Source organism: Hemibagrus wyckioides, linkage group LG27, assembly GCF_019097595.1.
Source record: "Hemibagrus wyckioides isolate EC202008001 linkage group LG27, SWU_Hwy_1.0, whole genome shotgun sequence".
Classification (NCBI taxonomy): domain Eukaryota; kingdom Metazoa; phylum Chordata; class Actinopteri; order Siluriformes; family Bagridae; genus Hemibagrus; species Hemibagrus wyckioides.
This window is the reverse complement of record NC_080736.1, coordinates 20290836-20314356: the sequence shown is the minus strand read 5'-3', so window position 1 is coordinate 20314356 and position 23521 is coordinate 20290836. Positions and strand designations below refer to the sequence as shown.

Here is a 23521-nt window from a genome sequence, read left to right as displayed (position 1 = left end):
ACTAATTATGTTTTGTATGCATGAACAGGTTGCCATCAAATTTACAAAGAAGGATCACTTCATCCAGCCCATGAACATTGTAAGTGAACTTTCTAGTATTTTGTGCTCACGATGCAACTGAATGCAGACCAATATAATGTGACTGTTTACTTATTCCTACTAACATAAAGGAAATCAATCCATCTGTTTATCATAGTTTAGATGCATTCACACCAAACCCATGCTGGCCATGTCTGTTTTAATTTTAGCCTGGAGTGAAGGGCAAGGTGCATGCGGAGGTGGCACTGATGAAGCTTGTGTCCGAATCACCTCAGTGTAGCAATATTATTGAGCTCCTGGAGTGGTTTGAAATGCCAGATCACATCGCCTTGGTACTGGAGAGACCCAGCCCCTGTGTAGACATCCATGAATTCGCTAAAAGTCAGGGAGGTTGTCTGACTGAAGATCAGACAAGAGACATCATGCGGCAGGTGATTCGAGCGGTTCAGCATTGCTGTGACCGTAGAGTGCTACACCGTGACATCAAATCCCAGAATCTGCTCATCAACACCGACACTCTGGAAGTCAAACTGATTGACTTCGGCTGTGGAGAATTGCTGTTGGATGTCCCATACAGAAAGTTTGCAGGTAATTTGGAAATAGAGATGCAATAGAATCGAAGGGAATGCAGCAGAGGACGTAGTTTAATTTTTTTTTTTTTTTCGTGTTTAACAATGCTAACTTTGCTTTTTCTTTTCACACTCAGGCACGCCTGTATTCTCTCCTCCAGAGTGGGTGATTTCCAACACGTATATGGGCATTCCTGCTACCATCTGGGGTCTGGGAATTCTGTTGTTCAACCTGGTCTGCGGAGACTATCCCTTTGAGTCCGAGAGCGACATTGAAGATGGACACCTGGAATTCTCTCCTTATGTGTCTCGAGGTGAGTCCATCACATTTATACCTTTATGATGCAGCTGTAAATCTCACAAAAAAAACAAAATGGCTGAACTTCTGTCTCGTCACTGCACACACAGATTTCGTTGATCTGGTGCTGTGGTGCCTGGAGCTCGAACCTGATTTGAGGCCATCTATCGAGGACATCATCAACCACGAGTGGTTCACGGAGAGAGTTTAAGACAATCTCCAGGTTAGACAGCGAGGATACACTAAACATATGAAATACGAGCTATGGCATGCTGTAACAGTCTAGATTATGTGATTGTATTGAATCAGTATTGAGTTCTGTAGCACAGTTTAACATGATTATGGAATTATACTAAGAAAAGATAATTGCATAAAAACGTGTGAAATAAGAATACACTGTTTTCTATCAGTCTGTTTTAATCTGTTTGTTTTATTTTGCAGATTCCTGCTGGAACCAAAGACCTCAACAGACAAATATATAAAAATAAAAATGTAAATAGTTTTAACAGAAAAATGTTTATAACATCTTATACAGCCTCAATTTATAAAGGATGTATTTAAAACCATTCAACCATTAAAAACATCAAATAAATCAGGACATTGTCTCAAAGCAGCTTTAAAGAAATATAAAAAATTTTGAACAGAAATTACAAAGTTTAAAATTCAATTTATTTTTTTATTTATTTATTTATCTCTGATGAGCAAACCTGAGGTAATGGTGTCAAGGTAGATCCCCCTGAGAAGAAACTTTGAGAGTCACGCTGGAGAGTGTGATTATAAATACTGTTCTTTCTACAGGTTCATATAGTCAAGTACCTAACCAGGAGCTTTGAGCAGCTTATAAATCACCGTAGTTCATTACAGATTTAACACTAATTCCTTCCTACTGAAGTCATCAAATGTTCAATGATTCACATCTGAGTGCAAAACCAACCACCGCAACAGCAGTTCAAAGCTGGCACCATAGCATTCAAGTGGTTCTATGCACAGCAGTCACATGAGTCTCCAAGCTGTCCATGCAAAGCTATTCCCAGTAGCAGTGAGCACCTTTAAGCAACAAGATTCCAGCCAGAACTAGGGTATCAGTATGAATCAGGCAGGTCCGAAGAGAAAAAGCCATCACACTGGGTACTCGGAACACTGGGAGCTCTGGAGTAGTCAGTTTAGCTCAACAGAGGAGAGAAAGAGAGAGAATATTAGGTATGCTTGTGATCATCTAATGCAGGGGTGTCCAAGTTTTTTCACTGAGGGCCACAAGCAGAAAAATATACAAAGATCTGGGCCACTCACTAGAGGTGAGGTATATCGCCTCATCTCTAGTGTATTAAAGATTGCAAAATAAATCAGATATATAAACATTTGTGTCTATAATTCCAAAATGTATATAATATTTGATAATTAACTATGCTTAAAGGAATCACAGCTTCCATTAATGGGTTTTCATTTATTTTATTAGAAAAAGGGTCAGTGGCACATTCTCAAAACAGCAGCCTCTGCTTGCTTCCTAGTCAGCTTGTTGATCCCACTTCCCAGACCTGTATCATATGGGGGTTGTAAGAGGGTATGGGTATATTTCAAACTTGTTATACTGATAGGTTATTCGGCTTGTTAGACCGCGGTGAAGTTAGCTTGATATTCAGACATTAGACAGACATTCGGAAGCGGTAGTTTAGGGACCGTCGACAAATTTCTGTACGACTGAAAAAAAAACACTATTTCTTCAATAGCTTCTAGGTCATGTGACCCTGTGACCCCAAAGTAGTACCAAAATAATCTACTTGGACACCTCCACAGGGTACACCTCTTTGTATCCCCAAAAATCTCTTCTTTTATTTTTAATTTAATTTTTATTTAAAAAAAACACTATTTCTTCAATAGCTTCTAGGTCATGTGACCCTGTGACCCCAATCTAGTACCAAAATAATCTACTTGGACACCTCCACAGGGTACACCTCTTTGTATCCCAAAAAATCTCTTCTTTTATTTTTAATTTAATTTTTATTTCACACTAACAGGTGCCATGATGAGGAGATCATCAGTCTTATTCACGTCACCTGTCGGTGGTCATAATGTTATGGCTGATCGGTGTACATCTGTAACCATGCCCTTTAGCGCGAGAGCTGATTAATCAGTAGTCTAAGTATGATTTAGTATAAAACCAGTAGTCAGGGTTGTTAAAAGTGACTTTTTAATGGGGATGAGTATTATATTGTGGAAATAAATGAAATTCTCGTTACCCGAGCTCATCAACTCGGTTCAGGATTTTAGTGTGTAATTTAAAGCAGCAGCATGTTCACTAACAGGTGAACTATTATTAGGAGAAATATCATATTCACATTAATATAACCAATAAAGTGTTAAATAATTACAACAAATATACAAGTTCTCTCGGTAGATATGATTAGTCCAAATATTACACTGTCATTGAAATCGCTAAAAATCGGCTAAAGTCCGTTAGCGCGCTAGCTGCTGAATCACAAAGCTAAGCACGATTTATTTTATTAAAACCAGGAGAAGGGGTTGTTAAGAATGGACTTCTAATGGGGTAAATATTTCATTGTGGAAATAAAATAAATTCTTAAACCGAGCTTAATGATTTTATTGTGTAGTTTAAACCAGTAGCCAGGTTCGCTAGCACGGTAACTAGCATTAGGCTAATTCACGGCAAGATGAGGTGTCTTGTGTGCTACATAACATTAGACTGTAACACTGTCACTTTAACATGATTTATTGTAGAAACAGTGTGGCATTAAAGGATAAAGATCATCCTACCTTGAGGACACTGAGTGTGTTCAGCAGGAGCAAATTATAAAATGTAAAATATATAATTTGTAAATGCATTTTTTACGGACTTCACTTCCTGGTTTCCGTACAGTTCGGTTTTTCTCGGAGGTTTTCGGTAGATGCCGTAAACAGGAGTTTTTTTTTTTTTTTTAAGGTCGTATCGTCTTTAAACTGGTCCTACAGCTTGAATTCTAACTGTACAGCTACATGCTGCCTTAAACTTCAGCTATGCTTCACTCCCTGGGCTTCCCGGACATTTCAGCTCATTATTATGATTATTATTATTATTTATTCATTATTGACTCTTGTTACTAGTTAGTGCTGGTTTATACTAGTTAGTGCTGGTTTATACTAGTTAGTGCTGGTTTATATTGGTTTATACTAGTTAGTGCTGGTTTATATTGGTTTATACTAGTTAGTGTTGGTTTATACTAGTTAGTGCTGGTTTATACTAGTTAGTGCTGGTTTATATTGGTTTATACTAGTTAGTGCTGGTTTATATTGGTTTATACTAGTTAGTGTTGGTTTATACTAGTTAGTGTTGGTTTATACTAGTTAGTGCTGTTTTATACTAGTTAGTGCTGTTTTATACTAGTTAGTGTTGGTTTATACTGGTTCTGAAGGTCGCAAGATTTGGATTATCTTTTGGCATTTTTGCTACACCCCTGTTTCGGATTTCTCTGTACTCCACTACTGGATTTGACTCCTACACCGACTCTACAGCGCAGCGATGATGAACTTCGGGGGAGGAGCCGAGCCTCAGCACCCGGATGTGGATCCCGAGCCCGGATGGAGCGGACTGTACGACCCCTGGAACGGTGAGTTACTGAGTTTCCTCTTTTTCACTTAAGTATAAAGTCTTTTAAACACTGCGTTATTACAAAAAACCACAATCAGGAATATCGTTTTATATGATTAGATGGTTTTGAGAAATTCTGTTCGGCTAATCTTTATTCGGCTAATCGCTTTACGTACACGATCAGTATGCTAAAGCTAGCGGACAAAATGGCAGACTCCAGTGAAACGAGCAGGGAAGAAGAAAACAGTGTTGATGTTTTCAGATATGTTAACATCAGCTTTTCATAAAAGTCCCAATGTTTACTTAACGTTTGCTAAAGTTTACTAAGTCAAGCCGAGGAGTATTAGCAAAGATTAGCTAGACGGCTAGTTAGCATGTAGCTAAGTAATTGTTTTTCAGTGTTTATAGTTTTTTTTTTTGATGGAGTGAATAGAATAAGTTAAAATACTTACAATAACATGAAGTAACTTATTATTTTAAGGATTTTTCATTGTCCGTGTTTGTCGAGTTGTTAAAGCGGAGAGAGAAAGGGGCTGTGAGGAAAGGCAGCTAGCTGAACAAAACCAATCGGTACAAATAAATGGAGCTAGTGTGGCAATGTAGAGTGCAGCTTAGGCAAAAATATCAAGCTGTTTGTTTCAATTCTGTTCAGCAAGGTTTTGTTTCTAGCTGTCGTGAATAAAATAGTTAGGAGTAGTGTAATTTACGATAAAGGGCGAATTTTTGAGAGGAGACACAATTGGACTCAAAGGGGATGTGAACCACTGGAGTAAGAAAGTGCTAAAGTAATAGACTGTAATAGAAATGTATTTTAATCTGCATTTTTTGGGGGAAGATATTTTTAAGCATTGAAATAAGTGCACAGTGTGACTAACAGTGAAGCCGTGATACTGGAAGAGCCCTGTATAACACCTATAAATGCAGCTAAAATGTAAATACTGAGTTTTTAATGCAGTGTCATAGGAAGATTACAGTAATATAACTTGTGTAAATACTTCTTGTTTTGATAGTGAGGCTTTCCTGCTGTATAAAACATACACAGTGCTATTAAAATAAAACCCCATCCCCTTTGAGGAGGCCACCACCTTCAGGGAGTCCACAGCCTTCAACAGTTCCTTTGCCCCAGCCTTATTTCAATATCGACATCCACAACATTGTGGCTGGTATGTACTATGCTCCTGCCACAATGATAACTCCTGTCCCACGCCAGGGCATAAGGAGGAGGCGGGACGAAGAGGATGGCAATCAAGAAGCCCCTCTGAGTAGACGGCAGCGTGTGGATCCTGATGGGGAAATGGAGTTCATCAGGACTCCTGGACTTGAGGATTTAGAGAGTTTAATCAGTCACATGTACAGTGAATTTACACAAGCTACTAATGCTACAATTAGTCTGTTTCTTCACAAATTAACTAGCTAACTAACTCACAGGTTTATTAACTTTTAAGCATTAGAAAGAAAGGAGAGAAAAATTTACAAGGTCTCTCTCTCTCTCTCTCTCTCTCTCTACTACCTTATAAATTTGGCCATTTTAATGTTTTACATTTAACAGAAAATATTAGTGCCGCAGCTACCCACAGAAACTCACTCCACATCTTCAGCTGTTGTTCTGGTAACCAAACCTGTCATTTATTTACTAAATCTGATCTCTGGATTTTCCAAGTGACAGAATGTTTGAAAGTGTTAGTGTGAAACTGCTATGATAAAAAACACTGATGATCCTCATCTTCTACTTTTCACAGCCCCTCAGTGCTGGTGAGCTGAACAGCACCTGCTGTAATGTTGAGTACAACACTGCAGACTCCTCCAACTCCCAGTCTGGGGTATTGTACAGTGCTGCAGCTGAGATACAAACACACACACATCCTTCTTTACAAGTTCTAATGTTTAGTTTCTCTATTTCTAGGCAGTGGACGTTAAGGGATACTTCCTCGGTATGATAAGGGGTCCTGAGAGTGGATTTGCTGGTTTAAAACCACCAAGACGCGCTACTTCGACCAGCTGGTAATCACCATCTTTGTTACTCTGATGAAGAGAATTGATATTAATGATTATTAGATGAACACTTTTGAGAAGTAGATCTTGAGTTTCAGCTAATTGTCATTTGCAGGGATTCCCTTATCAGACCACCATCAAGGACCATTTCACTGCCATACAGGTGAGGGATTATCTGTTGTGGCGTCACAAAACTTTTGTTAGTTGCAGTGACTAATTGTGTTCACTTCAAATTGTTCTCTTAAGGCTGAATATGGGAAGGTTACAGAGCTCCTTTCCTGTAACCGGGTGGAAACCATCATGGAGCCACTTGAGGATTATGTGGTAAATTTATTGCAATGTCATGAAGTCTTTATTGTAGATAGTAACTCTTGGAATTTTGTACACATATGGGTCTGCAGTGTTTTTATATATTTTTTTAATTTAACAGCAAACCTTTAAAAAGGTGTCCTGCACGTTCCTGCATGTGGCTAAAGATGGTCAGGTGAACACCTCCACCTGGGAGCAGGAGCAGGTTGACTCTCCCCACAGTGATTCAGAGGAACAGTACGACTCTGAGGTAATTCTGTGTTTCAGACCTGATGTGTATCTACAGATGCTGCTATTCCCCTGAATGGGAGGCTGTAACATTTACTGTGTGAGTTTTAATGATTTATTGCTAATGTGTCTTGCAGGAGAGTGAGGAGAGCCTTAGCCAAGAGGAGATGGAGGTGCCCTTTACTTGGTACGCTTCTCTTCACAGTTTAATGGTATAAAGGAGTAATGTATGTTTAATACACTAAGCATGTAAATCTTTTGTTTCTTAGGGACCATCTTACAGAGAGAGGGGTAACTGATATCGGCCTGAAGCTGCATGCTCTCCGTGAGGCGTTCGCTGTGAGTAAAACCTTTGTTTAGCTGCTGTTTCTGCTCAGGGGAAGTTCACTCTGCTTTAGCTTATATTATGTGCTGTCTTATATTCAGATTCATCTTACCTGCATCCACAATCAACTTCTTGTTCGTTATGGGGAAGAAGATTGTGATGCGTCTGGCAGCAGTTAACAACCAGGTGACTTCAGAATGATGATAGACTGTTTCCTTGTGCAAAATACTTTCAGTTACTGGGCTTGAAAATGATGTAGTTGTCAAACAAATGTGGTAATGAGTAATTAAGGAATAATAATTAAAATAACAAGCATCAAAAGCTAATTTTATAACAATCACAGCCTGCTAAAAAAGGACACTTGGACATTTTGGATATTAATGGACATTTTGTGGAAGCTCTGAGCAATGTCCTTCCTTCTACCAAATTCCTCTTTTCTTCCTTCTGTTCCATTTCTTTTCCCTCACTTCTTTTCTATACATTGCTCAAGCTCTCCACACGTAAGTAGAAATTAATTTAATTCTTATTTTTGATGAACTTAATATTAAAGTATACTCTTTTCTTCCCTACAGGTCTGTAGAGTGAACCCAGCACCCAAGGAGTAGTTTTAATATCCCTCATCCCTCATAGAGCGTCCCTTATCAGTCTATCCCTCTATCCTTGTCTATATAGATAACTGCTAATAGTAATTAGTATAAATAGTAGCTGCAAATAATATTGTTGTAAATAAACTTATAGTTGTATAGTGTTTATATAGTTTACTTTAAAAAATTTTTCATTTGCTCCTATTACCGTCTCATTCTGATTATTTTTAGTCATCAGTATGTCTACTGTATAACTGCAATAGTGTGAATGAGAGTACATTCCTACACACCATAAAGTCTGATCATCTTTATTTGCACTGATCTTCATCAGTGATGCTGCCACTGCTGGAGCCACCACTACTTTTAGAACATGGTTGGGAAGAAGCAGAAGACAGTGTTTCACCAATTAGAGGTTTAGGAGACAATTAGACACATATTAAGACTATTTGTACAGTCCCCTCTGAAAATACTCAATTTTTTTTATACTTTGAAGACAATTTGGCTTTAAGTTCCAAAAAAGTATATAAGGCTATAGACCAGAATTCTCAGATTTCATTTCCAGATATTTACATCTAGATGTGTAAACAACAACCTGTTATTTGAAATCTCTTATTTTTTCCACAATCAAAATACTGGACATGTGACTGGTGTGTCCTGTTGCACAGATGTCCTGTGCTGACTGAATGAATGTTACTGATACTGAACAATTGGGAGAGCTGGTACAGTTCACAAAGTCTCAGAATGATTTTGCTCTCTGGTCAGCTCTCCTCATTTCTCTAGCTGGTCATTTAAACTCAGTAAAGATGAACGTTTTGCCTAGATTTCTGTATTTATTTCAGTGTGTTCAAAATTTTATCTCTAAGAGTCATTTCGGGCTCTGTGATTGGGTCCCAGCTTGGGTCAGTATTGAAGAGGGTTCTTGCTCCCCGGCCTGACCAGCTGCACTACTGTGTGGTCCTCTTACTGCCGTCTCACGTTTTCCTAAAAGTAATTCCCTTGTCCAGCAATTATTATGAATTTGGTCCCAGAATTTTGATCCATAACTTTTTTTGGCTATAAATCTTTAAATGTTTTTCCACTGTGACAAAGAAACAGATCAAGCCTTGTCCTTTGGTTGCACTTATCGGACTTCCTCCGAGTGTCACCGGTTTGTCCGGATGTTCTGTATAACTGTATATATATATAATCAGAAAGAGGACATCCTTAAAAAAGAGAGATTTGATTTGAAACCTGAACTGCTATCAGGTCCATGCTGAACACCTTCTGACCAATCCAAATCAAGTATAAATTTTAATCTCAATACTGCACATAATTATCAAATAAAAGTCTATCCAGCTGTTATCCAAAAGTCTGAAATAATGTTTCTCTTAAGTGTTTTAATTCAAATCCATATTTTGGTGTGATTTATACACATGGGTTTGTCCATTCTGACTTTTGGACGCTTTATTATGTCCATTTTATGATGAAACAGGAAAAGACTTTGAAAATCATCTGTCATTTTCTGATCATGTTAAATATCAACACAACTAGACTGAAATATACAGGTAAGATATGCAACTAATTGTAACATGAACAGAGCAAGATATAAACTGATATCTACTGGTTTCCTGTCAGGGTTGTGGACTGTTTTCTGGTCACTAGAGGCCCCCACTGCCTTTTTGTTGGTGTCCAGTCTCTGTCATTATGTCTAATAGGTGTCTCCTGTGCTTTGTTTAGGTTTGTGTATTTAAGTCACCCTTTTCCTCCACAAATACTTTGCTTAGTGTTTCCTGTACCTTGATTAAGTCTAGGTCAGCCGTGTGCTCTGTTTTATGTCCTTAAAAGACTTTGTGCATCTGGTATAGTTCTTTGTTTTGATTGATTGACAAGTGCTCTTTTGAATGCCTTATGGATTTATTTTGTGGACTAATTAGAATGACTTTTTGGAAGTATTGACTTTGTTTTTTGATTAGACTCCTGTGAACCTTTTGTATGCTTTTGGATTAACCTTGTGGATTTTGGGGATTTATTCTTTGGAACTACTGTCAAGTCTTTTGAGCTGACTTGTTGGATTTGTTTTGTGGATTATTTGACCTGCATTATTATCTAATTAAAGATAAGTAAACATTTCTCCAGAACTGTGATCTGGTTATCTGCATTTGTGTTCAGCCCCCTTTGATTGTGTTCAAGTTTTCTCACTAGTCCTGCCCTCACTCGCCGCCATAACCCTATGTTCCTTCATTGGACCACTTTTGATAGATACTGACTACTGCAGACTGGGAACATGCCCCAAGAGCTGCAGATTTGGAGATGCTCTGATCCAGTTGTATAGCCATCACAATTTGGGCCTTCTCCACACCCTCATCCATTTTTTCTGCCTCTAACACATTAACTTTGAGGACAAAATGTTCACTTGCTGTCTAATATATCCCACCCACTAACAAGTGCCATGATGGGGAGATAATCAGTGTTATTCACTTCGTCTGTCATTGAATAAAAAAATAAAATATATATGTATATGTATGTATTCATTCACAGATCTAGTGGAGATACTTCTATGGGTCAGGGCTGCAGGGCTGTTTTGGCAGCAAAAGGAGGACTAACAATATTAGGCAGGTGGTCATAATGTTATGGCTGAAAAGTTATATTTGTGTGTGTATATATATATATATATATATATATATATATATATATACACACACACACTGTAGACTGTACATAACTGCAGAAAGGACATTGTTCATATCACACTCTTCGGTGTTTAGAATAATTTATAGTCACACTCTCCGGTGTCACCCAAATGAGGATGGGATCCCTTTAGAGTCTGGTTCCTCTTAAGGTTTCTTCCTCATACCATCTAAGGGAGTTATTCCTTGCCACAGTCGCCACAGGCTTGCTCACTAGGGATGATTTTTGTCTAATATCTAGGACTTTTTACACTGTTTTTTGTTTCTTATGTTCTGTAAAGCTGCTTTGAGACAATGTTCATTGTTAAGCACTATACAAATAAAAATGAATTGAATTGAATAGAATATGAATGCAGCCAGTCCATGGATTGTACCACTCAAAGGACACATTCATAAAGATTATGAAGAAGGGAAGCATCTTTCCTTCTAGCTGGTCACCAGATTTCCATGTAAGCCAGTCGTTTGCATGCAATGTTTTGACTTTGGCTCCCAGACAGTGTGGTGTAAATATATCATGGCCTTTTTTCTTTTCAAATAAGGATGTGGAGACACACTGGTGGATCAGAGAAATATAATATCTGCATTGTATTATTTATTTGATCTGATTTGAAGTAGTATTATAACAAGCGATTAATTATAGAGCCATCATTTGAAAAAATTATTCATCCGTTACTTGTGAATCAAGCATGTGACTTAAATACACAAACCTAAACAAAGCACAGGAGACACCTATTAGACATAATGACAGAGACTGGACACCAACAAAAAGGCAGTGGGGGCCTCTAGTGACCAGAAAACAGTCCACAACCCTGACAGGAAACCAGTAGATATCAGTTTATATCTTGCTCTGTTCATGTTACAATTAGTTGCATATCTTACCTGTATATTTCAGTCTAGTTGTGTTGATATTTAACATGATCAGAAAATGACAGATGATTTTCAAAGTCTTTTCCTGTTTCATCATAAAATGGACATAATAAAGCGTCCAAAAGTCAGAATGGACAAACCCATGTGTATAAATCACACCAAAATATGGATTTGAATTAAAACACTTAAGAGAAACATTATTTCAGACTTTTGGATAACAGCTGGATAGACTTTTATTTGATAATTATGTGCAGTATTGAGATTAAAATTTATACTTGATTTGGATTGGTCAGAAGGTGTTCAGCATGGACCTGATAGCAGTTCAGGTTTCAAATCAAATCTCCCTTTTTTAAAGAATGTCCTCTTTCTGATTATATATATACAGTTATACAAAGCAAAAAATAGTCTATGTCAAATATGTACAGAAGAAACTGAATTTGATTTTAGAGACTAACTAACTAACTAACTAACTAAATATAATCACAATCGTTTACATCAGCAAACAAAACATTAATATAAATTATGTATACACAGTGCACATACTTGTACTCAATACACTTTTGATCAAGATCAAGCCACAATTATAAGGACATCCTAATGATTAGACTGACCAACTATAGAAGAAGAATTCACATAATCAGAAAAAATAATAAATATAGCTGCAAGCAGCAATGACGGGCCCTCACACTATGGGCCCAATATTGTATTGTATTACTAAATTTATTGCTATACGTTATAGATTGATACATATGATGATATTATGATAATATTATTAATATTATACTAATATAATTTACATCATACTATTTTTCTTCTCCTGAAGTGTATATACATTTTTGGTTGACTCTGTATATATGAATTGTGAAAATGAAGCCATATTGTAAAGAAATTAAAATAAATGTGAAAGAGCCTCTGGTGGACATAGTCTAGTACTGCAGGAGTCAGGCCAAAACCATGTCCAGTCAATGGACTGATAAATGTAAAAATTTGTTGTGAGCCGTTAGATCATCACAAAATCATGAAACTAAGCAGAATTACTCACAACCAGTTGTTCTTTCTATGTAAAATGTTTTGAAACATTAGGACTTTCCACTGTTAAGATAAAAGAACATTAATTTTTTTCTATTATGTCCTCACAATAGCAACAACATTCACAATATCACAAATTCCTTCACAGTTCCACATCAGCCATGTCCTGACATTATTCTGACTGATTTTCAACCAAATCAGGTGAAAATAAGGGAAAACATTAGAGATTTCTAAAAGTGACACACTTCTTGCTGCCAGTTGGTGGCGCTATGACCGAGACTCACAGTAGTCATGTCCGTGTGATCAGCTTTCTTCTGTTAACATAAAGTTGAGGTTTGATGTACATCACTCAATATACACCAAAGTTATTAGCCACTTCCTGTTTCCTTTTATTCGCCATAAGTTCAAGGGCTCCTCACGGCTGAACCGTTTGAGATATCAAGAATCCCTTATCAATTTTAGATCCTCAATGTTTTCAGATCATATTGGACCCTGTTTGGTCAAAATCATACAAATCCCCTAGGAGGAGTATATCAAATTCCATTGATTCCAGTGCGTTTTTCAAACATCCCAAAATAACTGAGTTCCTGTTAAGCAGATCCCATGACAGGTGGATGAACGTCATTTAACTCAATGAGATCTAAATGTATACTGGGTCTCATGCATATATGTTCAAGGGAAGATGAGCTGTGCAGCTATATTTCTGACAAAGTTCCAGGGGGCGCTGTGACAGCCCTGTGCCACGCCCGGTGACCAGTCACACTGGACTTTCTCATAAACATGTACACTCTCTATGGGAAATATTTGGAACATTAGGCCTTTCCACTCGTAAGATATGAGAAGATTCATTTTCTTCTATTATGTTCTCATGTAAATCGTCACCATAGTAACACGATTCAAGGTATCAAAAATTCCTTCACAGTTTCACATCAGCCATGTCTTGTCATTATTCTGACTGATTTTGAACCAAACCAGGTGAAAGTAAGGGACAAAATATTAGAGATTTCAAAAAGTGACACACTTCCTGCTGCCAGTTGGTGGCGCTATGACCGAGACTCACAGTTGTCATATCAGTGTGATCAGCTTTCAATGCTTAACATAAGGTTTTGTGTAGATCACATAATGTACACAGAAGTTATTAGCCACTTCCTGTTTTGTTTTATTCGCCATAAGTTTAAGGGCTTCTCACGGCTGAACCATTTGAGATCAAAAATCACTCATCAATTTTGCATTATCAATGTCTTGAGATCATATTAGCCTGGGTTTGGTGGCGGTTGTATCAATGTCTTGAGATCATATTAGCCTGGGTTTGGTGGCGGTTGTATCAATGTTAGAGATCATATTAGCCTGGGTTTGGTGGCGGTTGTATCAATGTCTTGAGATCATATTAGCCTGGGTTTGGTGGCGGTTGTATCAATGTCTTGAGATCATATTAGCCTGGGTTTGGTGGCGGTTGTATCAATGTCTTGAGATCATATTAGCCTGGGTTTGGTGGCGGTTGTATCAATGTCTTGAGATCATATTAGCCTGGGTTTGGTGGCGGTTGTATCAATGTCTTGAGATCATATTAGCCTGGGGTTGGTGGCGGTTGTATCAATGTCTTGAGATCATATTAGCCTGGGTTTGGTGGCGGTTGTATCAATTCTCTAGGAGGAGTATATCAAATTCCATTGGGTGCGTTTTGCAAACAACTCAAAATAACTGACTTCCTGTGGATTAGACTTAATGACATGCAGTGTGAAAGTTGTTCAGGTCAATGAGATCTAAGTGTGTACCAAGTTGTACATGGATTTTTGCAGCCTCTGTTTCTAGCCATCAGCCAGTGGGACGTGGACATCAGGGAGCCTGAGGCAGAGCGACTCTTTTTAAGGCTTTCTGTAAGGGAGGAACTTTTTCTAATGCCATGAGACACGTTCTAAAGAACCTGCTTTAAATTCTCTGATCAATCTCTTCAGTATCATGCTGGAAATGTGTGTGTGTTTGTGTTTGTACAGAATATGCTGACAGTGCTGCTTGAGGACCTTTTCTATCAGCCTCTGGAGCTTTACAGAGATCCAGCAGCTTTAGCCTCTGCAGTGCTGAGCATCGTGAAGCAGCGTGTACAGGAGATGATGAAGACCATAGAGAGAGTCTGAGCAACATTCACACCCCTTTAACACACACACGCACACTTCTCTATCCCATTTGTCTTAAAGAGTGATCAGGACACAAATCTATTATTTGCTATTAGATATTTTAACTTTTATTAGATATTTAAGCTTTTATTAGATATTTAAACTTATCTACATTTTTTTAGTGTTCATGTGTGTGGAGTTTTCCTCTTAGTATTCTGATTTCTCTCACAGTCCAGTGATGTGTGGTAGGTTGATTGGCATCTCTAAATTGTCCAAAGTGTGTGAATGTGTGTGTGTGTGTGTGACTGTTCCTTGTGTTGGGTGTCCCCTGGTCCCCTTGGATAGGATCAGGCTCCCATTGACCCTGTGTAGGATAAACAGTTCAGAAAATGGACTGAAGGAAGATTCATACAAAGTAAAGAGTTTTATATACACCAGTCAGCCATAACATTATGAACACTGACAGGTGACGTGAATAAGACTGATTATCTCCTCATCATGGCACCTGTTAGTGAACATTTTGTCCTTGCTGACCCCTGTGCACTGCAGAAAGTGCCAACAATGAGCACGTGGGCATCAGAACTGGACCAGGGAGCAATGGAAGAAGTTGGCCTGGTCTGATGAATCACGTTTTCTTTTACATCACGTGGATGGCTGTGTGTGTGTGTGTGTGTTGCTTACCTGAGGAATACATGGAACCAGGATGCACTATGGGAAGAAGGCAAGCCGATGAGGGCATTTGTCGTGCTTTGGGCAGTGTACTGCTGGGAAACCTTGGGTCCTCCCATCCATGTGGATGTTACTTTGACACGTACCCCCTACCTAAACATTGTTGCAGACCATGTACACTCTTTCATGGAAACGGTATTCCCTGATGGCTGTGGCCTCTTTCAGCAGGATAATGTAAGAAAAATAAAATGATGAGGGCGTTGAAGATCTTAATGTAGACGTTTATTGCAGCGTCGCAGTGACAAAATACATAAAGTACTTTGGGTACATCGGAGTCAAAAAGAACGCAGGACAAATCCTGCTCAAACCTTTTATACAGTGTTTCCTGTGTGTAATTTAAATGAGTTTCACTTTAAATGTAAATTAGTGTAAGAACTGAGTATTCCCCAAATGGCTGGATGATACTGTCGTCTAGCTGGATGTCCTTCACTGGTAATCACGGTCACGTATACCTTGGCTAGGTATTGTTCTAGGTGTTATCACCCAAATGGTCGGACAATACTAAATAGTAATCACAGTCATGTATACCCTTTGTTCAGGGATGGTTCCTGATGCCTTGCTGCCGCTCCCATACTAATAATTAATTAAAGTTCTAAATGTTTGGTAAGGCTGCTTTAAGCCAATGTAAAAAATACCATAAAGATAAATTGATTTGAATTAAAGATATTTCTATATGATATGTAAGCCTTTTTTGGAATGAGCTCTTTCAGATGTGTACTGTGGAGTGAAATCTGGGTTGAGGCACTCTGTAGTTTCTTACACCTTAGTGTCCAATTGTTTTTTGAGACCAACAATTTGGTTGTGTCCTTTTTTGACTGATTGTCCTGCATCATATGTTATAACCTTTAATCTTTAATAACTACAAAATAGGGTCAGGAGAGTGCAAATTTGGTGCACAGATGCACAGACACATTGACTATCAGCTACTGTCACCTTGTTGAAGGCGAAGTTTCTGCTTCAAAGAGAAACGTCTGAAGGAAATATCCCCGAAACGGTAGGGGAACAGGGACCTCTTGTGTCGTCCAACGCTGCACCCCTCCCCATCATACTACACTGCAACAGAACCTTTCCACACACATCCCACTCAATAATGTCTGAAATGCAAGCCAGTTTGTTCTCAAAATCAGTGGATGCGTGAGACGTGGACTTACAACATTTTAAGATGCTGCTGTATAAAAACACAGTTATCATTTCAAATGTGTACATCATTCTGTCCTGCCAAAACGCCCATAAGATCAATTTTATTCTTGTACATAGAAACATTTTAAACACTGGACAGTAACACATCAGGCAAAATAGAATTTCTGTACAGGGAGGTGTGTATTCCTTACTTTATCATCATTTTGTTCTAGTTTACAAGACATAAAAATAACAAATGACATCAAAGTATTTAAAATGTTTAAATAACTAAATACAAAGACATTAACAACAATTTTAGTCAACATTACAGAACCGAGTGAACGGACACAAATGAATGACTTTTACATGAGACAGAAATTCTTTTTGCAACTTCAGTCCTTAAACAAACATCCTTTTGCACAAACACACACTTATAGAGTACACATTTACTCCCAGAGACTGTGGTTGCAGGTTGTTTCATTTCTGTAAAATGCACAAATTAAGATAAAATATGTAATAATGTTATAAATAAATGTTAAAATAATGTATATAAAATATAAATAATGCCATAAATAATAATGTTGGTGTAAGAGTTTAGAGAAGTAAAAACTCTATCAATGGCAGCACAGATGCACAGACACACACACATAAGTACACACACCGTGGGTGTATTTATCAGACTGAAAACGATTTCATTTGTTCACAGAAGCATTTACAGATAAAATGCCGTACTGATGACAATCCTATAATTTGGGAGAAAACATTTATATCCTTATCATCTTCCTGATTGTAAATTTATTCATGAAAAAAACCTAATGTAAACCTAAATTGACTTCAAAACATATAACATCACGCTTTACTACACTTACATATACACATTATGTATATTCATATACAAGTTAAAATCTCCGATATTAAAAACAATTAAAGAAAGCAAGCCAACACAAATCCAGAAACAAAGACAAATAAGACCAGACCCTCAATTAAGACAAAAGCAATACTGTCCAATGTAAAGTTTTATTCTCTGTGCGTATGTTATGAGCCTTTGGCCTATTATTTGCGTATTCATGAAACATGTTGTAAGACTGTTGACTTTGTGTTTGGATCGAATTAAACTTCAGCATATGGAACATCAAATGCAGACACACGCAGACGCATGCAGACACACACTTACTTACCCTCAGTGTATCATAATCAGAGCACATGGTTGCAGGGTTCAGGGTGGTGTAAGTGTCACTGGCAGAGCTTTTAATATTCTAGTGGGGACATGAGAATTTAAAGAAACAATACACACACACACACACACACACACTCAACACACTCTCCTTCATACACACCCACACACACAGAAAGACTGTATACTTACTTGCAGTGTGTCATATTCTGGGGACACAGTCATGAGGTTCAGCGCTGTGTATGTGTCATCTCCAGGCGTTGGAACACACTGAGAGAATTGAAGAGAAAACCTCTTTAGTTTAGTAACAGATTTATAGGAACTTTAAGAAGATTAAAACACGAAGTGAAAAGTTCTCTCAGTACCTGAGTGTCTCTTTCTGCTCTTTTCTTCCTCCTGTTCACACAAAGGACACAAAAACCAGGCTGTTCAATCTGTTCCTGCTTTATTCGTCTGATGTTTAACATTGGATTATGATTCTGGTAACAAAAAGAATTCAGTCACTCACTTAACACACAGGACGGCGATAAGAAGAGAGAGAAGCAGAGCAGGAACAAGTGCAGCAGCAGCTCCCCATACAGCATACAGCTTCCACACTACAGCGTGGTTCTCTTCATCACTTAAATAAACTTTAGCACACGGATAGTTAGTGTTAGGAAATAGGAAAACTATTTATTTAATTTAATTACAGACAAATTATTTATTTAATTCTTTTGTAAAAGCAGAAGTGATTAAAGTGATTACTGTTCTCTGGTCATGTTACCAAGGAATTGAAAAAGAAAAAAAAAAAAAAAAAAATTGCAAACTTAAACATAAACTTCTCTTTTCTAAAAATGGTAGAAAACCCGATAGTACAAAGTGTTGACAATGAAAACTGCTTGCGTAAATGTTTCTTATATTAAAAAACATTCTGTTTTAGTTCTAGTAGATATGAAACGATGAGGTATTACAGTGAGAGCCTTAATATAAACCAGGGATTTGTTTTGAAGCAAGAAGTACTGAATAAAACCACATTTATCAGCACTGTGCTATATATACATTAAAAAACCACACACACACACACACACACACACACACTCACACACACACAAACACACACAGACACACACTGTGCAATGCCTCATAAGCACTTCTAGATTTTTACCTTTACTTATTTGGCTGAAACCTAAATCTAAAGTGACTTACAAATAAAACATAATCCAAAGCAAGCAAAAAGCTTTTTAAGATAAAGTTAAGTACCACCAGAACCTGAGCTACCACAACCTTCTAGATAATGACTGATTCTCACGTTGTTCAGGAGAGCGGAGATCCTCACGTCCTTTCACAGCACAGGAGTAGTTCCCTGCATCTTCGCTGAAGAAGAGGTAGAGTTTGTTGTGTTTGGTGAGTTTATCAGTAACAGGCTGTCCGTTCTTGTACCACAGGTAAGTGGGGCTGTTGGACAGAGTGCAGGACGTGATGCAGCTCAGCGTTACTGTCATCCGTTCTTCTGATGACCCTGCATAGTGACTCAGTCTTACCTGCAGATCTGAACGTGCACAAAATAAAGGAACGGGATTTAACAGATGTACAATGATACAGAGAGACCAGATGTAGAGACAGTTAAGTGGGGGATATTAACCTGTAACATTAAGAACCACTCCAGGTCTACCCGAGATTCGGTTAGATGTATAAACTACTCTAAGCCGATATTCTCCAGAGTCGTTCTTTCTCAGCTGGTTCATTTTCAGAGTGCAGTTTCTGTCTTGCTTCACATATTCAACTCGATTAGTAAACTCATGCTTCAGGTCCTTGAAGTCCTTAGAAGAATGCCAGAATACTTCTTTAACACTCTGTCCACTGGAAAGCATGTAATTTCCAGCAATTTCCACTGAAGACCCTTCCAAAACACAGACTCTCTTGTCTGGGTAGGTCACCCTCATACAGCTCCTTCCAACACCTGAAATGGTAACAGGTCATGAAGAGATGGTTTAAAATTGATTTTTAAAGCTTCAGCCTCCATAAACCATAACAGCAGTAAGTTTTCGCTGCCTACCTGCTGATTGATTGATTGATTCTCACAATTGCACATTGCCGTTTTACATTAGGTTAAATTAGTTACAGCTCGACATTATGTTTATAGGACAGTGTTGTATGTGAGTGTTTCTTCACTTAAGATGTTTTTAAATTCAAACTATTTATTTTTCTATGGGATCTCGTAGGGACTTTGCAAAACTAACCCACAAATCATTTCATTGCAGCAAAATGAATACTCACACAGAGAAGGAGCTCGAATCTCGTTATAGCCGTGAACAGAGCAGGAGTAACTGACTTCTTCATCATTGCTTAAAGGGAAAGTTCCCTGGGTGTCTTTGTTATCCTGTATGTATTGTTGATCCTTGTACCAGTAGTATACATTAGCAGCAAAGGTTAGATTACAGGAAGTGTGGCAGGTTAGAGCGTTAGAGCTATTTTTGTAGTGACGGATCACCTGCAGGTCTAAATGAAGTTAAAGGTGAATATTTCATCACAGACATGTACAACAACACAGTTTATTCCGGACTAGCTGCTCTGTTACCTGTAACTGTCAGAGTAACTCCAGCTGAGCTCACGTATTTCTCTCCTTTATCCGTAATGAGCATGAAGCGATATTCCCCCGCGTCTCTCTCTCTCAGGTCTGTTATTGTAAGAGTCGATCTTGAGTTTGTCACCTCTGTGTAATTCACACGTCCGGCGTAGTCGGAGTCTAAAGCTAAATCCTCTGGATGTTCCTCCTCCCTCCATTTAGCCTTGTCCTTGAAGCTGAACCAGAATCCAGTGGTGGTGATGATATTTGAGTAAGAGCACGTCAGGTTTACAGACGACTCCCTCAGAGCACAGATCTTCTCATGACGGCATGACACTTTCAGGTTCTGGATCCCTGACACTGAAACTGAATCGTTTACATGAAATATTAAAATATAATTAAAACAGCTTTATGTTTGTTATGAACACAGTTTCCTTTGAGGGAGATAAAAAGTCTCTCAGCAACATAACAAAGCTACATTTTGTTCCCTTTTCTCCTACAAGAGTAGAAAAAATGGCAGCTGGTGAGGGTGCGCTGGTATAAGAGCAATAAAACATACAGTCTGTCACTGTGATTCGTTACTGATATCACCTATCAGGTCTGGTGAACTATGACGGATTATACCACTACGAATTACACAACCGCTCAGCAGCTGTGGTGTAGATACACAGAGGATTAATGGTTTAAACCAGTGAAATATTTTACACATCCGAAAGGTTACTTGTAGATAATTAACGCAACACACAGAACAAAAGTGTATTATATATACACAGTTTATGAACACTATAATGTAAAAAATAATAATGATAATCTTATTCACTGTCAAAAGATATGATTTTGCTTTTTTGCAGATTTTTATAAACAAACAGTCACAGGAGTCTTTAGATGCCACTTTTAACCTCCCTAAACCTCAAATAATTGTCCCTTGTCACCTATAGTACATTTTTATTCAGGGCTGATTAAGTGGATGTTTAGTTCTTTAGTTTAGACTTTTGAGACAAAGTCCCACAGAGCCAACATACAGCATATAACAGAGACAGGTTCATATTAACAGGTGACGAAAAGAGCAACCCTACCTGTAATATTCAACAACAGGATCAGCAGCAGCAACATTCTGGATTCACTGTCTATAGTTCCACTTAGAGAGCTGAAAAACTGGAAGAATGTGTTCTTACTTTTGGATCTTCTTGTAAAGATATATTTGAGGAAGTGGACAATGATATGATGATGGTGTGTGTGTCTTATGAGGGAGTGAACATGTAATTAAAGGGAAGTAAAAAGTGTGTGATGGAAGTTCCTGTCCTGTCATTAACCGTAAGAATGAAGTAAACCTATACCTATACACTATTTAAATGTTAGTATTGAACATTTTGAAATTATGTATTATATATGTATCATATGTATTTATTGTAAAAAGTACACCAATACACCATGATGGAGTCCATTTTTTAATTTTGTTTGTCAAACCCCAGCAAAAAAAACTGCAAAACCAGTTGTGAAGTAAAAGGAAAATATGAAGCAATAGCTAGTGTTTTTCCCCACAGACGATTGTCTCAATACAGCTGTGATTAAACTTCATAGAAAATGTGGCCCAAACATCATACTTCAGTGCTTTTAGATCAAATTTAGTCTCTCTCTCATATACATGATAAAATGCATCATCCATAGTGTATTAATATAAACTTCTAATTTGCACTACAGCAGAAAATAATGTCAGAGCTGCTGTATTAGAAAGTTAATCAACAATGTATGACCGAATAAAATCAAGAATTGATCAAGAACTGAGGGATAAAAACAAACAAAGAAAAAAGTCTTCATCATGTGTTACTGTGGCGGTGGAGACAGACAGGAGGTGGTTTGAACCAGCAGGTAACGTGATGATTCTCTTTGCTCAGGAGCAGGCAGAGAGCAAGTGGGAACTCCAGAAGCTGCTGTAGCCTACCACCTCTTCAGCTTGAGGACACATCTGGTGTATTCCAGCATCAAGTGGGCAGTCCTGTAGTGTGTTTGCCAAACACCTGAAGAGCACCGCAAACACTTCTGGTCACTGCAGCTCCATGAGATCGGTACTCCAAGTTACGATGATCGGTTAGCACAATGAAAGGATGATATGCTCCCTCCAACCAGTGTCGCCATTCCTCCAGTGCTGCCTTGATGGACAGCAGCTCCCGATTCCCCACATTGTAGTTGGCTTTGTCTGGCGTAGGTTTCCAGGAAAAGGCGGCGCAAGGGTGCATTTTCTTGGGGGCTCCATGGTGCTGTAACAAAACTGCCCCTATTCCACAGCTGGATGCGTCTACTTCAACCACGAAGGGGAGCTTGGGGTCTGGATGGTGGAGAATGGGTCCAGTGGTGAACCTCTGTTTCAGTGTCTGGAAGGCAGATATGGCCTGTTCAGTCCATGTGAGTTTCTTAGGTTTTCCCCTCAGAAGGGAGGTTAGTGGGCTAAGCGACAAGGCTGTAGTTGCAGTTGAAGCACCGATAGAAGTTCGCAAATCCTAAGAAATGTTGCATTCTTTGACCATGGTTGGCCGAGGCCAGTCTGTGACCGCTTTCACCTTGCTCATGTCCAACTCCACCCTTCTCCTCAAGATCACATACCCCAAGAAGGTGATGGTTTCCTTGTGGAACTCGCATTTTTCAGTTTTTAATGTTTGAGATTGCAGTATTCTCTGGGAATGATTGAAAAACTTCCCTCTAGTGGGCTTTCAATTGATATACTGCTGCTCAAAAAGTTTCACTACCTTCCTTAACCTAGCTTCCACTACTCTTTCCATAGCTTCATTGTATGGCTCATCAACTTTATCCCCCTATAGTTGCTGCAACTCTGCATGTCACCCTTATTCTTAAAGATCAGCACTAATACACTTCTCCATTCCTCAGGCATCTTCTCACTCTCTAAAACCCTGTTAAACAGACTAGTTAAAAATTCCACTGCCGCCTCTCCTAGACACTTCCAGACCTCCACCGGGATGTCGTCAGGACCAACTGCCTTTCCACTTTTCATCCTCTTCAAAGCCTTCCTGACTTCATCCTTTCTAATCTTATCTACTTTCTGTTCCACAGAGTTAACCCTGACTACTCTTTTTTCCCCTCTCATTTTCCTCATTCATCAGCTCTTCAAAATACTCCTTCCATCTCCTCTGTACACTCTCCTCACTTGTGAGCACCTTTCCATCTCTATCCTTAATAACTCTAACCTGCTGCTGTAACTCCTTGTATTCCTGTCTATTCTCTTCAGTCCTGTCCATGTGCAATGTCCATCCTCTTAGCAAAGTCCACTACCATCTGTCCTTCAAGGTTCCTTTCCTTAACTCCAAACTTGCCCATCACCTCCTCATCACCTGTGTT

At 38.5% G+C, this 23521-nt stretch overlaps 1 protein-coding gene across 2 annotated transcripts; it reads right to left on the bottom strand.

The window, feature by feature from the left end:
- Positions 1-15580: 15580 nt before the first annotated feature.
- Positions 15581-21414, bottom strand: LOC131347413 (uncharacterized). Of its 2 annotated transcripts, XM_058381436.1 has the most exons (10): positions 21247-21414; positions 20183-20536; positions 19882-20103; positions 19247-19564; positions 18914-19153; positions 18134-18254; positions 17991-18021; positions 17818-17895; positions 17630-17707; positions 15581-16934 (listed from the first exon to the last, which is right to left on the bottom strand). In XM_058381436.1, exons 1-10 carry the CDS (start codon positions 21281-21283, stop codon positions 16929-16931), a joined length of 1485 nt encoding a protein of 494 aa, XP_058237419.1. In that variant the 5' UTR covers positions 21284-21414; the 3' UTR covers positions 15581-16928. The 2 variants fall into 2 exon arrangements, with proteins under 2 accessions (XP_058237419.1, XP_058237418.1); XM_058381435.1 differs by lacking the exon at positions 15581-16934 and having other exon boundaries at positions 17121-17707.
- Positions 21415-23521: the final 2107 nt, after the last annotated feature.